Source organism: Helianthus annuus, chromosome 16 (assembly GCF_002127325.2).
Source record: "Helianthus annuus cultivar XRQ/B chromosome 16, HanXRQr2.0-SUNRISE, whole genome shotgun sequence".
Taxonomy (NCBI): domain Eukaryota; kingdom Viridiplantae; phylum Streptophyta; class Magnoliopsida; order Asterales; family Asteraceae; genus Helianthus; species Helianthus annuus.
Genome location: NC_035448.2, coordinates 198874113 through 198890766, shown reverse-complemented (window position 1 = coordinate 198890766; position 16654 = coordinate 198874113). Strand labels below are relative to the sequence as shown.

Sequence of the window (16654 nt, the reverse complement as noted above, 5' to 3'; positions counted from 1 at the left end):
TATTTATCTCAAATGGGTTCATCCATTAGGATAATTAGATGGGTTGGGTCAAATAGGTTAAAAGTCACCCACTTCTTTTAACACATACTGTTTCGTAAAGTCAAACAATGAAGCAACAAATTCTAGATGCATAACCTAATCAAATGTAAGGTTAAAGATTAGCAATATACATAAAAGAAATTGTACGCGTGAACTTATTATGGAAATCTGAAGCCGAAGATTAAAATAAAACGAAACATCATACTATAGATGTAACAAAACTGAAAAGATAAATAAATGATCTTTTCTTTTGTTTAATTAAACAGGTAAAACACGGCAACCTGAACACGACATGTTTTTGTTTGGTATTGGTTTGTGTCAGTTATTTTGCCACCCATAGTGCATGTTCAACCAACTTATGAATGACCGATTCAAATGATTTTTTAAGAAGAAAATTGGTAGAATACAACTTAAAATTTGAGCGGGTCAAAGCTCACCCGAAGTGTATTTGAGACACAAATATTATGTTAAAATTTTGGATATAAAGTGGTGCACGTCAATACGATCCAACCCAATGAGTTTATACTTTTTATCCAGCGTATTCCTTTAGCCACCTCTTATTTCAAAGTTTATTCAGTGGAAGTGCAGACCATGCCTAATAGCTGCAGAAACAAACACATTTTTTAGTTGTCTACTCATAAAATTACATATTTATATGTTGTATTCAGTGTTGCAAAAGTCGGATTCCTCGGCCGAGTACTCGGCGAGTACTCGGTCCTCGGACCTCCACCTTGGCGACTTCCTCCTAGGCGGTCTCAACTAGTCGGCCTCGGGAGTACTCGGTCCTAGTCGGCGCCTAGTCGGCCTAGTCGGAGCCTAGTCGGCCTAGTCGGAGCCTAGTCGGCCTAGTCGGTCTAGGCGGTCAACGTGGTTTGTTGACTTTTAATCGGTCAAACTCGGTCAAAATCGGCCTACTTGGCCTTGTACTCGGACTACTCGGCCTTGTACTCGGACTACTCGACCTTGTACTCAGACTAGTCGGACTTGTATTCAGAATATTTGAACTTTAAACATGTTTCATTTTAAATTATACCCAGTTGACATGAATTATGCTTATTTTAACACATAAACAATATATAACAATTAATTTTATTTATATTTACCATGTCCGCATACTCCCCGAGTACTCTCCGAGTACTCCGATTACTCCCAACTCCCCAGTCGGCCGACTAGGGACCGCCTAGCGACTTTTACAACACTTGTTGTATTACTTAAAGAAGAATTTTTTTTATTCATTTAAGTTTAGTAAGGTCTTTTCATCTTTTAACTATAATTATCAAGATTAGATGTGCTTAAAAGTCCATCGCACACCAACTATATAATTCACATAATAAATATAAAAAATCATAAGTGTATCAATAAAACTAATGCAAATAAAGTGTTATTAGGTATGAAGTTTTCTTTATAAGCCATGTACAAAAACATCAAAAAAAAGACAAATAATTTTACATTTACAATTTACTAAAAGTAACATGAGATTAGTCCACTCTTTACTATCGATCTTCGCAATGGCCGTATTTAAAGCTGTAATAAAATTTAAAAATGACTTTAATAATATAATAATCATATAAACAAAAATGATATTAGCAGCCAACTTACAACCAATAAAAACAATGAGAAATTTTGTTTTTTAGTTTTGGTAATGAGAAGCAAAAAATAACTGTAACACAATCAACTACCTCTAGGTGTTTGTACAACGTAATGACGTATGTTGTCGTATAGGCTATCACTTGGCAATTGTGATTTGTGGTCGACAATTTGTTAACTTGTTACAATTTTGGGTTTGCAAAAGCCTTTTAATCTATTAGTAAGAAATAACATATCACATATAACATTTTCAAGAATAGATTTAGAAACATAAGAACATGGATTTCAGTCCATTGTAGCACACCGATAGCTAATGCACACTTTCTGCATTATAGAATTTATAAAATATCATGTTGAGCATATAACTATTAATCCATACATACCATATCCACACAAATAGGCTGCTTGTTTTTTCTCCGTGTTGTGCGTAGTCTAAAATCTAAATACTGTGCGAATTTCCTCTTTTCTTATGGGGGGGCTGCAACATAAACAATAAAATTAGGTGGGTTAAGTGGGAAAGAGTGGTTGCCAGAAAAGATTTCGGGGGACTCGGGATTGGGAACCTTAGGGATATGAATCTGGCTCTTCTTGTTAAATGGTGGTGGAGAATAAAGATGGAATCAAATACTCTATGGGCAAAAGTCATAGAATCGTTACATGGAAGCGACAGAAAAGTGGAAGCGTTTCCATTCAAGAAATCTAGATCAGGTGTGTGGAAAAACATTGGGGAAATTGGGAAAGATTTCAGCAAAAGAAATATAAACATTAACACTAGTTTATGTAGCAAAGTGGGAAGGGGGGACAAGACTTTATTTTGGGTAGATACGTGGTATGGCAGTGAACCGTTGAGGACGCAATTCCCGTGTTTGTATCAGTTATCTACTAGGAAAAGAGCAAAGGTACAAGAGGTATATAAGATTGTGAATGGGGGGATTTTATGGGATTGGACGTGGAGTAGAGCTCCGAGTAGCGGTGAGGAAAAGGCCGAAATGGAATCATTGAAGCAGAACCTTCAGAAATATGATTTATCTGTTAACGAAGACGTGTGGGTATGGAAGCAGTCCGAAAAGGAAGATTTTAGCGTGAAAAATGTGAGGTTATCTTTGGACCGTATTATTGACATAAATTCAGAACCAAATCAGTTTTATTGGAACAAATGGGCAACAGCTAAAAGTACAGCTTTCGTGTGGCGAGCAATCGACGAAAAGATCCCATCAGCCGTTGCTTTGGCAAACAGAGGTATGGAGATATCGGATACAAGCTGCAAATTATGCGGTGAAGACAATGAAGACGCTGTGCACATTCTGATGAAATGCAATTTTGCTAGGAGGGTTTGGGATGGGGTCGAAACGTGGACAGGATTACCAATGACAAATGATGTTAACAATGTGAAAGACTTGCTGAAAAGGATTTTAGATAGTAACAGAAGTCAATGCAAAAGGAAGTTTCTACATGCAATTGCAATACAAACCATGTGGCTCTTATGGAAGAATAGAAACGATAAAATCTTTTCGGGGAGAAGACGCACGGTCCAAATGCTCATTGAGGAAATAAAAGACACATCCTTTCTAGGAGTAAAACAAAGATCAAAACATAGATCCATTACAAAACAACAATGGTGGGAGTTTAGCTTTAATCTGTAGTTCGGTTATGCCTCTTGTTCGTTTTTCCTTTTTTTCCTGTTTTTCCGGTTTGTTTTTTGTATTTGGTTCAGCTTCTGGCTGAGTACTTTTGGTTTTTTCGTTTTATGAATGAAGTTCCGTTTGGCTATTCAAAAAAAAACAATTCTTCTCTCCCCAATTAACTTGCGACTCCCCCCTCTCTTTTTTCGTTGACCACAAAAATATTGAGCCCAATGACTTTGTTCAGCCCAGACCTTTATAATTAATTGTGTCAACCCAAATAATGAAATTCTTGTTCTAAGTTAACTTGTAGCCCACGTGGATTCTTTATGCCATCCATATAATTAGCTGCACTATTCACATTCATATTCACAAAGACTTTTAATTTGCAAACGAAATCAAATTAGAAATTAAATTCTTTGATTCATTATGTAAATTCATTTTGCCATTCACCCCAATCAATTAAATCAATATCTATTTAATAAAGAATTTTAAGTTGCTAAACTCTATACACCAAACAAATATAAAAATGGGTTAAAATAATATTTTATACATACATCGGTGCATTTTTAAGAAAAGTGGTATTCATTAAGGATCCCCCCATGAACATAGTCAAAACCTCTAAAGTAGTACCCAAAGTCTACTTTTCTTTGAACGATAGGTTCATTGTTCCGTATTTCCCGACAGCAATTAAGACATAGCTCATATGAGCATTTTGAACAACTTCTATGGAGATCAGATATTGATGTTGAGCAATGGTTGCTGGTTCAAATAAAGCAAGGGCCCCACAAAATAAGTTATTGAGAAGGATGTGGTTATGCATATATATAATACAAAGCTACTTAAGAAAACTACCAATAGACACACTCATCAGTGTAACAATCTGCCAGCCTAATTTTAAGTGAAGACTGTGATACCCCTAGCAAGGAAAAAAATATCTTAAGTAAGTTGAAGATTATCTAATGAAATGGAAAAGATTGTTCAAAATTTTTATGATCACCTCGAGAAGATGCTTCCACCGATATTTTCCTCTTCTTGTTCTTTACAGATTTGTTTAGAAAACGAAAGGAGTGAATTGATTAAATAATGAAGATGTTGCAACTTCACATCATTATCAAATTTAATTTTCGGCATCTGTTTTAGTTTTAAAAGCAACAACGTTAGAATAGTAATAAATGGATTTATTCTACATTTTCCTGTCTATAAAATACATCACAAACCTTAATGTTGGACTGTAACCACAAGTTGCAGTTGTAGTTTCCACGTCAAAATGGGCATAGCTCTGCAAAATCTTCTTTTGACAATTGGGGATACCTGAATATTCAAGAAACACATCTAGTAGATGAGGAAATTAAGATCAAGTAATGCACTTGTATATTCAAAGAAATTGAAACAAAAAAAAAAAAAAAACACACGAAAGTAAGGTTTAGAAATTTACCATTGCTTGATGCATTGGATACGATATACTTTTTCTTTACACTTGGTGGAAGAAACTGTTATTGTGTCGGTTCTCCTACATTGATGGCACTTAAACCACTCGTTTCTACTTGTACTGCTTCTACTAAAATTGGATTTCACAAAACTCACTGGTTTTCTTTCTTTTAAAGAATGATTATTTCTCTCAACATTGTTCAATTTTACAACTTGTACGGACCTAGAAAATGCACCTCCATCTTCACTTACATTTTCATACTCATCTTCACAGTCTTTACAAGAGAAACCATTTTCAATGGCTCTGTTTCACATACTCGGCTCATTGACATGTTTATTATTATACCCGTTTGACCCGTTGGATATTTAACATAACCTGCATCGATCCATGTAATAGTAAACGGGTCAAATTTGTTAAAGTCAAAGTTTAAATCACAATGGATCATGTAAAATGTCGAAAGTAAAAGCATTTATTTTGAGGATAAAGCACTCACTGTTATGAACTCATGCATACAAGGGTCTTTCACCCTTCCAATATTCCAAGGGTTTTGTTTTAATTCTATTACTTCTTACACCAGTTGTCCAAGCAGACCCGCCCCTGCAAATAAAATGAATAAACATTCCATAGTAACAGGAAAATTATAAAACTTATGTTAAATACAACAAACCAACTTTTACCAAAATATAAGTTACCTATTTAAGTCCTCAAAGTTTGAAACATGGTGCCCATTTTTAAATGAAAAAGGCTATATTAGATTTGTATCATACGAGCAAGATCTCCACCCAAAACCTGTCTAGAACCTGATGAAGAAACGCTCATCACGCCAGCATGCAGTATCTACCAGCATTCGAATTGTTTATAAGATATAATTGATCAATAGTCAGCAGTTTCATCGAACCATGTGAAGTTCATACAACTTAATTCCTATAATTATAAAAAAGAAAACATAATTTAGGGCGAATTAGAACCAATACTTACCACACCTGCCAACTTAAAGACCTAACAGGCTCGTATTTTAAGTTGCATCAAACCTATCACTTTAGAGCATCAAATAAATAACATAGAAAAAGTCTCAAAATCACTCAAATTCAACCAAAAGTAAAATCACAAAACCTGGTTGCACATGAACACAGACATAAGACATACCTGGGTCGCAGGTGGCCTAAAATTCATCAACATCGTAATCGAGAGCTCGAACGATTCTGTGGGCGGCGATCAGTGCAATCCTTGAAGTCTTTTCGACGGTAGTCGGAGTTGAAGAAATCACTGGCATTTCTATAAATTGTAAATACAAAACATTCAGATCTAAGAGAATAACAAATGATCAAGTTAGTAGAATGATTCAGAGATGAATCATTTAAAGAATTTAATTAAAAAAATAGTGCAAACCAAAGCATCAACCTTGTATTATTATACATTAATGAAAACAAAATATTTAAATACAAGTGTTGATCTATAGTTTATATGTTTATAAAGAGAGAATATACAAAGGTTATAAATACCTGGAAATTGTTGATCGATGTCATTCTGGAATGAACTGGTACATGAAATGAAGATTAATACTTGTACGGTACCCATATGGCGTCAATTCCTTCTATATACAGGAAACTCCACTCGAGGCTCTGGTGTGGGGCATTTTACAACTTCTCAAAGGTTTATTGTTCTGCCATATGCAAAAGATACAAAGAGAGAAGATAGTAGTTAAACATGTTCTGCAAAAGATGAGAACGAAAGAAACCTGTATATGTAATTTTTTTTCGCGTTTATGATAATGCAAAACTGTTGTGCTGATCACCTCACCAAACTTGCTAAAGTGATTTCTCATATCCTCATGCTTAACCGTCAAGGCAAGATTGCTAGCATACATTTTCTAAGGGTAAGTACCAGATTCTTTTGAGGCCGGGAACGTGATACAGTGCTTCCCAACTTACTATTCATGTCAACTGACAACATGACTGGTATATCATGCCCATAAACATCCTATTAAAAATAACCAATTTTTGATACTAACTATAAAGATTTAGAGTATAACAATGTATGGTGCTATATGTATCAAAACATAGAAAGTTTAATGTCTTTGATATCATTATAGACCTTAAATGATTGCATTTAATTCTATATGCAAATTTTCACTCAGATACATACAGCAACACCAGCAACACCATGGTGATATGTACGCGAAAGATTTTAAAAACTTACTGAACCATCTAGAGTAGCAATTCAACTTTGGATTCTCCAAGTGAGCTCATGGTCGCATACCCACATCCCTGGCTTATCCCAATCTTTGCATTTCTTGAGACCTTAACTAACGTAACAAAACCAACTTATTAAAACAGAAGGTGGTCGTTTGATCTTTTTACATTAGGCTTTTCAGTGACTTGGATAAAGGCTGAGCTATACCATTTTGGTCGGCGTTTTCTTTTCTAAACTTTAAGAACATATAACTTGATTAAAAATATACATACCAAATATTACTTTGTCGTTACTTTAATTAAATAAAAATCTTTTTTTCCAACCATGACATTTGGCTTCTAGCTGACTAAATTAGTAATCTTTCTTTTCAACCCAAACCATGACCCTTTCGTACTTTTGCAAAAAGGTCATGGTTCTGGTTGACCCATTACCATTTTCCCCTAGCTTAAAAAGCAACCAATATAAAAAATAGAACTCTTATTAGTTAATAATTAACTGTTTTTGATTAAATAATATACATGAACAAATATACCCATCTGACCCGTTACCCAACCGATTCCAGAACCTGGTTGCACATGAACACACTCTCAATCTCATTAATCTCCTCTGCATTATTAGAAGAAAAAAAGGATAAGAACAAATAAGATGATGTTAATGTAGAATCCATTTGTGTTGGAATCAAATGTTACCTGTTTGATTGAATGATAGGATTGGAATAAGAAATAGAGATGATGCATCCCGAAAGTTTATGGCACCATTGTTACTTAGTATCTTGATGTGCCTTTTAGTGCTATTAAAGATGATCACTACAGAGAAAGAAATATGCTAATGCAGTTTCACAATTATCGGATTAGATGCAAAAAAGTAATAAAAATCGGATTAGAACGCATTCAAAACATACACAATTATATTGATATTTAAATTTGTGTTATCAAAAAACATACATCTACACAAAGAGCCAAGATAGAATAAACGATAAACAAATCTAGTTATTAGATAAACTCGAAATAGACAAAAAAGCCTGAAGAAAAAAAAATTAGGAAAGGAAAATATAATTGTATGGTGTATTAAGTGTATTTGACCATTATATGATTAAAAGGATACCGAACCAACCCAATTCATTGTCTTGAACAGCCGGAACATCAAGGATGATTCAAATTATACCTGAATCATATAAAAAAAACTAATCGTAATTGTTCGAAATGCCGAATGAAAGAACGACAATTGAGAAACGGATTTGAAATCTTGAGATTGCCACTACAAAAGTAGAAATTTATTTCGAATTTTTCAAGTCCGGTTCCAACATCTAACACTCAGTCTTTATATGTGGACCTGAAATCAATAATCATCAAATTTATCTCCTAAATCAACACATCTCAATCAATATATATACAACTTCGCCAATCATAATAAACTTCACTAAAAAAAACAACCAAAATTAAAGTCAACCATAGTCTTATGAACATGTATATCTGAAGGAAATCAAATCAGATTCATCAGAACCCTAAAATATTATGATAACCCTTTAACGTATCAAAAACAAAATAAATAACTATATTACACGATTTCCATATATGAAAAGGAATAGATTAACAATAAAAATCATAGGTGGAATGGAATTAAGAGCATACCTTCAATTATCAAAGAGGAATCGATCAAGAACAGACAAAGCAAATTTGCGATGGTGGGTTTTAGGGTTTAGCAGAAATTAGGTTGTCATTTGTTGCTGTGTGAGAAAGAAGATAAATAAGATCCATTTGTCAGAAGATGAAGATGAGAAAAACTACCATTTCATTTGATTTGCTTGACTGGTGGAAGAAGGAAGATGGAGGCTGGAAAAGATTAGGGTTTCTGAATGCTTGAAACGTTGTTTGGCGAACTTATATTGGATCCGAATAATGTAACGGGTCAAAAAGCTCCATTCGGGGCTCAAAATGGGATCCGCGTGGAAGAAATATAGTTAGCTCTTTTTCCCGCCAAAAAGCAAAATCTAGGGCCCTCATTGCTTGACACATCAGCAAAATTTAACACATTTATTATATATAATATATATATATGTGTATATATATATATATAGGGTAGGGTTCCAGCGTGAACCTAATCCCATGCGTGAACTGCGTGAACAAATCTGGACCATTGATTTCCTTTTTAGTTGTTAAGGGTATGATTGTAATTATATAAAAATTAGATTTAAATCATTATTTTAATAATTGAATTAAGTTACATCTTTCCTATTTTAAATTCATTATCCACATTATCTTTTATTTCATTTTTATTTTTTAGATTTCACCACCAGAATTCGGATTATGATTTTTAAGATTCACGTAACCTTCATATTTCAACGGTATACACATGTGTAATTTGATATGAATTGAACAGTACACATGTGTACTCAGCATGGTACAAATGTGTAATTAGCTAAATAATACATACATATAAACAAAACTTATAAACCTATTTTATATTAAGCAAATAACAATTTCCATAATGTTTGCCAAACCAAAAAAAACATACAATTACAAGTTCCAGTTTCGTGAAAACTATAAACGCAACATAATCGGAAAAATAAAAAAAGACATAGTCTTTTACAACTATTCGGCGCGTTGTATGCTGAATCATCCTTATCGACCAAGCAGACAAACATACGTGAATCATCCTTATCGACCTCATACGTGAATCGTCCTTATCGACCTTCCATCTCCACGTTCCTCGTTTACGACGTCTCCTATAATAACACAATAAAATCAGCAATTAGTACTTTGCATAATTCACAAGTGTACATCAACAACTTTACACATTCAATACATAAAAAAATATGAGATATCACAAAAACAGACGCTATACACATGTGTACATCGCATTAAAAACATAGCAAAACCAGAATACACATGTGTACAGCGCCTTAAAAACAGAGCAAAATCAGAATACACATGTGTACAGCGCCTTAAAACCAGAGCAAAAATCAGAATACACATGTGTACAGCGCCTTAAAAACAAGCAAAATCAGAATACACATGTGTACATCGCCTTATGGTTAGTAGATATGATATTAATACTATGAACCACTTTATAATCCATATAAAAAATAAAACAAAAATGTAATCAATATTGAAGTATGAGGTTTTACCAAAGAAATTACCAGCATGTACCCTCCTTGTATTTGGATCAAGTGTTGCAAACAACCAGCAACTCAGAAAGAACATCATCCCATGTTACATGTTAACTGATTTAAAAGTGCAATCTTTTCAACATTCGTGTATCCAACCTAGCGCACATCAATCAACTCCCCCTAGGGCACAAAAAACTACAAAATAAACGAACAAATAACCTAACGCACGTCAATAAAATCCACCTAGGGCACAAAAAACAAAATAAACGAGCAAAAAACCTGCAAAATCGAGAACTCCTTTTCGATAACCGAATACTGATCGGACTTTTTCTCCTTGAGGAACTTGAGAGCTTGAGTGCAGTGACGGAGTTGATCGGAGCTGATAGACGGCTTTGGTGGAAATCCGGTGGATGTATCGACGGAAGTTAGGGCGGAGGAAGTGGAGGATGAGGATGAGGAAGAAGTTAGGGTTTTGGAAGCGGCGGAGGCGGAAGCAGCCACCGCCGATTTACGGCTCCGACTGCGGGAGGAGGTTGCGTTGCCCGTGGTGGTGGCGGTTCCCGGTGGTTGAAGGTTAGAATGGTAATAATGGTGATGTAGCAACTCCTGAAATGGAATTGGTCTTGGCTACTTTAAAGGGGTGGGTCACAGACGCCATTGGAGAGAATTTCGTACAAAAAAAATGGATTTGAAACTGATTATCTTCATCAAGATGGAGAGAGAGAGGGAACAAATTTACTGGATTTGAATTGATTAGATTTTAAATATGGAAAGAATTTATGTTCCTTTTTTGAATTATTTTGATTGTGTAATTACGGATATACCCTTATGTATTTAATTAAATGGAAAAAAATGACCAAATAATTACCATCATGCCATTGACTTAAAATCTCAAGATGATAAAAACCAAGGGCCCAGATCAGTTCACGCAGTTCACGCGTGGGATTTTGTTCACTTTGAACCTAATCCTATATATATATATATATATATATATATATATATATAGAAAGGGGTTCAGGAGAAAACGCTCAAAAGTGTGAGAGAGGTGAGAACGCATCCTGGCCCAACACGTGTCACGCGGCTTAGAGAAGGGCTGAGGGGCTTTTTTGTCCTTTTATCTTCTGCTTTTCCAGTTCCGCTTTCCCCAATATTGTTTTATTTTTTGGGGTTTAAGATTTATGGCGTTAACCAAATTCTATAATTAATGGCGTTTAATGGCGTTTTTCAAATCGTATGCCATTGGAACCCCAGGGTGATCAGGAAATCTATCTGATTGGCGTTTTTTCAAGGCATTTTAAACAAGATGGCCCATTGTTCTATTATTTTTTATATACATTTTGGCGTTTGTGGTAACTTGGCATTTTACAATTGTAAGATTATATCACAACTACAGGGAAAAAAATAGAAGCGAAGAAAATAAATTAAAATTCATAATCGGATCTCTCTTCACAATCTTCACTGTCATCAGTCTCTCTCTTCTTTAATAGTACAAGAACTGTCACCAAATATATGGCGTTTTATGTAAAACTTAACAAACCTATCGGTTTGATTATTTTGCCTGCTCGTCTGTTGAAGTGGCTTTTTGTGGATGTTTGGGTACATAGATCTATGACGTGTGGGTGGGTTTTTTGCTTTTTCTTCATCGTCATCTTCATCTTTATAATCATCCCACTCTTCAGTGTCATTGATCTCTTTTCCTTATCCAAGCCTTATTCAAGAACAAAGAACACAAAATGACATTCGATTGTCATCAGTATCTTTTTCTTGAAGATTTGTCCATCTCATGCAGCAAAATCTTTCTGAGTTACTCCTCTCAGCTAACAATCCGTTCAGTGAAACTTCACGAATAACAATACTGAATATCCAAGATAGCATATTAGCCATCTTTGATTTTTTTAATTTTTTGGCGTTTTGCAGTGAGTGGTATTTGGTAGTATTTTGGCGTTTGTTTTTTTGGTTTGATTAAATGGAAGTTGCTAAGAGTTATTATTTTATAGTTTTTCTTTTGGCGGCGTAGGTTAGGCGGTGCATTATTATAATAAAATATTCGTCGTTTCAGTTACTGTTTGTAATTATTGTTTTTGATAAGTTTTTTTCTCTGCAGTCTGTAACACGTCCCGTCTTTCAAGTTTGGCGTTTTAGATTCTAATATAATAAATTTTCCGTCTCTTCATTTTTACTGTTTTGTAGTTACTGTTTCTAGTTACATTTTCAAGTTTGCTTTTTATTTTTTTATTTTTGGGGTTTTTATAATACTTTTTCAAAGTAATTTTTTTTATAGTTTGGGAGTTTTGGGTGGCTTTTTACGACATGATAGCGTTTAAACAAGCATTTTGGCTGTTTGACGTTTTTATTATATATGGTGTTTGTATTATATAGCAGTCAATTGAAAAAGAAAATTAAAAAAAAGAATATATAAACAATTGATCTTCCAAATCTTCACTGTCACCAGTCTCTTTTTTCTTTTTTGAATCATCTTAACTGGCTGGTTCGACTTTCGTATGATTGATTTTGCTTTTTTGTTTTTCAAGTAGTTTTTTTGTGGCTGTTTGGAAGCACAAAATCTGACATCAGCATCTTTTTCTTGAAGATTTGTCCATCTCATACAGCAAAATGTTATTGAGTTTAGACCCTTCAGCCAACAATCTTAAATTTTCCAATGAACGATGTTTGATTTTTTTTAACTTTTTTGGCGTTTTACCGATAAAAAGAACGCCACCAAATAAAAGTACCTTTAAACCACAAAATTTGATCATGCTAAAATCAATAATGTTTTGCTGTATGAGATGGACAACATTGTTAATCCTCGGTTAAGAAAGATAATTGACAATGTTGTCCACCCCATACAGCTAAACTTTATTGACAACAAACTTCAATAATGTTTTTGTTTGTTTTGGCGTTATAAATTGGATAGAAGTTGAGGATAAGTCAATAAGATTTTACTCAATGAAATGAACAATATCCTCACTTAAGGATTTTGTCCATTATATTGAGCGAAATCTTACAGACAACCAAACTGAATTTCAAAAAAAAAAAAAAAAAAAACGTTTTGGTTTAGAAGATATTTGATGTTTGGGTTTTTTGGCGTTTCTAAGACGAATGGGATATATTAAATATGGCGTTTGGGTTTTTGTGTGTGTTTTTAATTGAAGGTCTGAGATGTTGTATATATAGGATTTTTTGGCGGTTTTTTTTAGGTGGGATTTTATTATAATTAAGTTTGGCGTTTTATATCTAATGGTGTTTTTAGTTAGAATGGTGTGTGATTTTTGTTTTGGCGTTTTATTTCATGAGATGGCGTTTTGTGTGGAGAAGTCAAAAGACCCTTTTACCCTTAATGAAGTGCGTCCACGTAATAAAATTGATGTTATTTATGAAAACGCCACCGCGCCAATTAAGTCCATAGATTGTTTTGATCGGACGATCCATAAGCATTCTCACCGTTCTCACACTTTCTACCGTTTTCTCTAAATCCCGACCCTATATATATATATATATATATATATATATATATATATATATATATATATATATAGAGAGAGAGAGAGAGAGAGAGAGATAAAGTATAATGTACAAAAGGGCTTAAGGTACGTTAACGTACGCGACAGAAAAACAACTTACGTGATTACATTTTGATCAATGTTCCATGCGTTATTATGCCCCCATGCGTGATTATTTATGCTCCCATGCGTGATTATCACCAAATAACTGATCCCATGCGTTATTATTTGTTCCATGCGTGATTATAGCCCTGATCTGACGGTTACCAGTGTCGCGTACGCGATGTATGATAAGCCCTTTTGTATGTTAACCTTTCTCTCTCTCTCTCTCTCTCTCTCTCTATATATATATATATATATATATATAGGATTTGGTTCAAGAGTGAACAACTTCTTGAGAATGAACTGAGTGAACAAATCTTGGCCCTTGATCATTTTTTTTAGATTAAAAGGGTAATATTGACATTAGCCAAGTGTGTTTAACTAAGATCTCTTAATTTTCTTATCTCTTAACTCTCTCTCTCTTTCTCTCATTTTTAATTATTTCTCAATTATTTTAAATATAAGAAATTAAAGGGCTGTAAATTTTGGTAGACCATCATGGATTACGACAATTATAATTCTACATCTTCAGCTCATATGTTGAAGTTGATTAATGAATATTGCAGGTATTCTTATCACGCAAGAAGATGAAAAAGACAAAACTGTTTTTTTTTTCGAATGTTTTTTTTGGAAATATTATGTTTACAAATTATTTAATTTCCAAATATCCGTACCACTCATTTCTTTACCCATAGATTTTGTTTTAATTTTAACTTGAATATTGTTTTTCTTTTATTATCCGTATATATAGATGTCACACCCCCAAAATACCACATGCGGAAACCCCGCGAGGCGTGTGACGTACCAGGATCTAAGCCACCAATCACATTGAACTCATAAATATATTTAAATAAAATTTTCATTCATTAACATAAAGTGTTACAAACGTTACATGTCATTCATTATACACAGCGGAAGCATAATTCATTTGTTAAGGGTTTCGTAAAACATGTGTACATAAATCGTTGAGCTTGTATTGAGATTCCATGTAACTCGACACATGACCACACCAGCCTTCCAGACAGCAAGTTCCAAATGATATCAATTTGTAGACCTGCAAGCATGCAGACAAGTGTGTCAGACGACGCTGGTGAGTTCATAGTTTTACAAAAACGTTGATTACCAAGTGTTTAGTTAATCCATTGAATTTACATCCGAAAGTAATGTTGATAATATCTCGATACTGAACAAGACGGCTCCTGATGTATGTTTTGCCCGTTCCCCAGTGCTCCTATCAAAGCACTGGGCCCGACTGGGTCATTAGTTCACACCCGCCCTCTCTCAGGAACGGGGTGAGGGTGCCAAACCTAAGTAGCGCTAACAACTAATACCCCGCTACCACCCACGATAGCAAAAGATGGGACTTAAGAGATAGAGAGTGAGAATATTATCCAACATCCCAGTTTTACCCAAAAGATTTATCCCTCCCCGGGATACCCACTAACTGTCCCAAACCACCGGGACGCATGCTCAAAAGTAATGAACTCACCTTAGATTGCTCGGTATAATACGTTACATTACCCGTTCCAAGTTGGTCAACCAAACCATACCGTGGTTACCAAAGACAGTTAGTTTCATGTACACATAGAACACGTATTCTCTACGCATACTACACTTGTTGCGTACACGGATTACACATATCGTCATAAAAATCACAACAGTAATTCATGGAACATACCAGTTCATTATCCCCCTATATTCACATATCAAACATCCGCATATCAAGTATTTACACATCATACATTCACATATCATACATTCGCATTTCATGTATTCACACATCATCTATTTGCGCATCATATATTCGCATATCGTACTAGGTCATATTATTAAATTTTGCTCAATAACTACCCAACAGTCCATAAGCACGAGCCTACTCAAAGAGTACTGCCCACACTCATGTGTGCGGCCTCATCTAAATCTATGTATAATCTGCTCAATAGTGCAACCCACATGCTCAATATGTTAATCCCACGTTAGCACGTAAAGCCCAATTACATGTGCATGGCCCTTTTATTACCTTCCGGCCCAAAAGTGACTGTGAAATCGGCCTGGTGTGATTCGGTTTAGTGTGTGGCCCAACTACCTAACAAGTTCAAGTATGAGGCCCAATACCTTTGACGAAACACTAATCATATCACAGCCCTATGTTTCGTCGGACAGAAGTGTGGCGAAACACTGTTTCGTCGGGTTTAATTGGGCGACGAAACACCTAGTTTCGTCGGATTGAGGTGTGGGACGAAACTCCTAGTTTCGTCGGGGTGATAATCAGGTTGTCTTTGTGCATCTGCAAACCCTACTTATCATTCTAGAATTCACATTGTTCCTAACCATCGATAATTAAGTATTATTGGACCAAAACAATAATCAAGTATTATCATTAATTAAACCAACAACAATGGCCGACAACTTGTTAATACATTCAAGAGATTATTCCTGGACCGATTGTTTAGTGGGCTGACATATTTATTACATTCTATCATCTAGAAATCCCCACTCATTAATCATGTTCCTGCTTTGGGTTTATCAGTTAACCCTATGGACATAATTTCTCCTAATACACAAGGCTTCTACTCATCATTGAAGCATTATTACCAATTAACATAAGATCAACAAATCGGATCAACCACATAATATCACATATCCATCTGTTACATCGAGCATTCATCATCATCAATAGAAACCGAGCGTTCAACTCATAATCCTTAACCTCCTAACTAACCCCTTTTAACTCGGATTCATAACCATTAGATGCAACATCAAGTTGTTCACATATGCACACAATTTTGTTAATCAAGATCACACATAGCAAGATCAAATAATTGAAAATTAATATAAACATGAAATCACTAACCAAAAGCCAATCAACTGGAACAATGCCTCAAAAGGGGGGGGGGGTGTCCACTGCCGTCATGCGTCTAGGGGAAGTCTAGGGTTGGGGTATATTTGTGTTATCATGCTACGTGACTTATGTGTGAATATATGCTAAACCAGTAGCCGGCCCAATATAAAGATCCACTTGGGCTCCACCAGGCCCCAAAACATAATTACGGAGCATACATGTGTTCAG

At 34.8% G+C, this 16654-nt stretch overlaps 1 protein-coding gene and 1 long non-coding RNA gene across 46 annotated transcripts; one reads left to right on the top strand and one right to left on the bottom strand.

Moving 5' to 3' along the window:
- The first annotated feature begins 2240 nt into the window (after positions 1-2240).
- LOC110920356 lies at positions 2241-3269 on the top strand. The gene has a single exon (XM_022164569.1). The coding sequence runs from the start codon at positions 2241-2243 to the stop codon at positions 3267-3269; it is 1029 nt and encodes a 342-aa protein (XP_022020261.1).
- Positions 3270-3406: 137 nt separating this feature from the next.
- Positions 3407-8762, bottom strand: LOC110915379. Of its 45 annotated transcripts, none has more exons than XR_004883402.1 (13): positions 8505-8742; positions 7563-8205; positions 6476-7479; positions 6183-6343; positions 5827-5955; positions 5659-5717; positions 5373-5517; positions 5174-5277; positions 4687-5055; positions 4469-4562; positions 4249-4382; positions 4104-4167; positions 3676-4010 (listed from the first exon to the last, which is right to left on the bottom strand). It is a non-coding gene; the product is annotated as an uncharacterized LOC110915379 (long non-coding RNA). The 45 variants fall into 45 exon arrangements; XR_004883403.1 differs by having other exon boundaries at positions 3697-4167; positions 6183-6660; positions 6880-6985; positions 7392-7479; positions 8505-8741; XR_002578919.2 differs by having other exon boundaries at positions 3697-4167; positions 6880-6985; positions 7392-7479; positions 8505-8741.
- Positions 8763-16654: the final 7892 nt, after the last annotated feature.

Bases quoted from the DNA above. Each gene is read 5' to 3' on its own strand.
- LOC110920356 (XM_022164569.1), top strand. From the start codon at position 2,241: ATGGAATCAAATACTCTATGGGCAAAAGTCATAGAATCGTTACATGGA.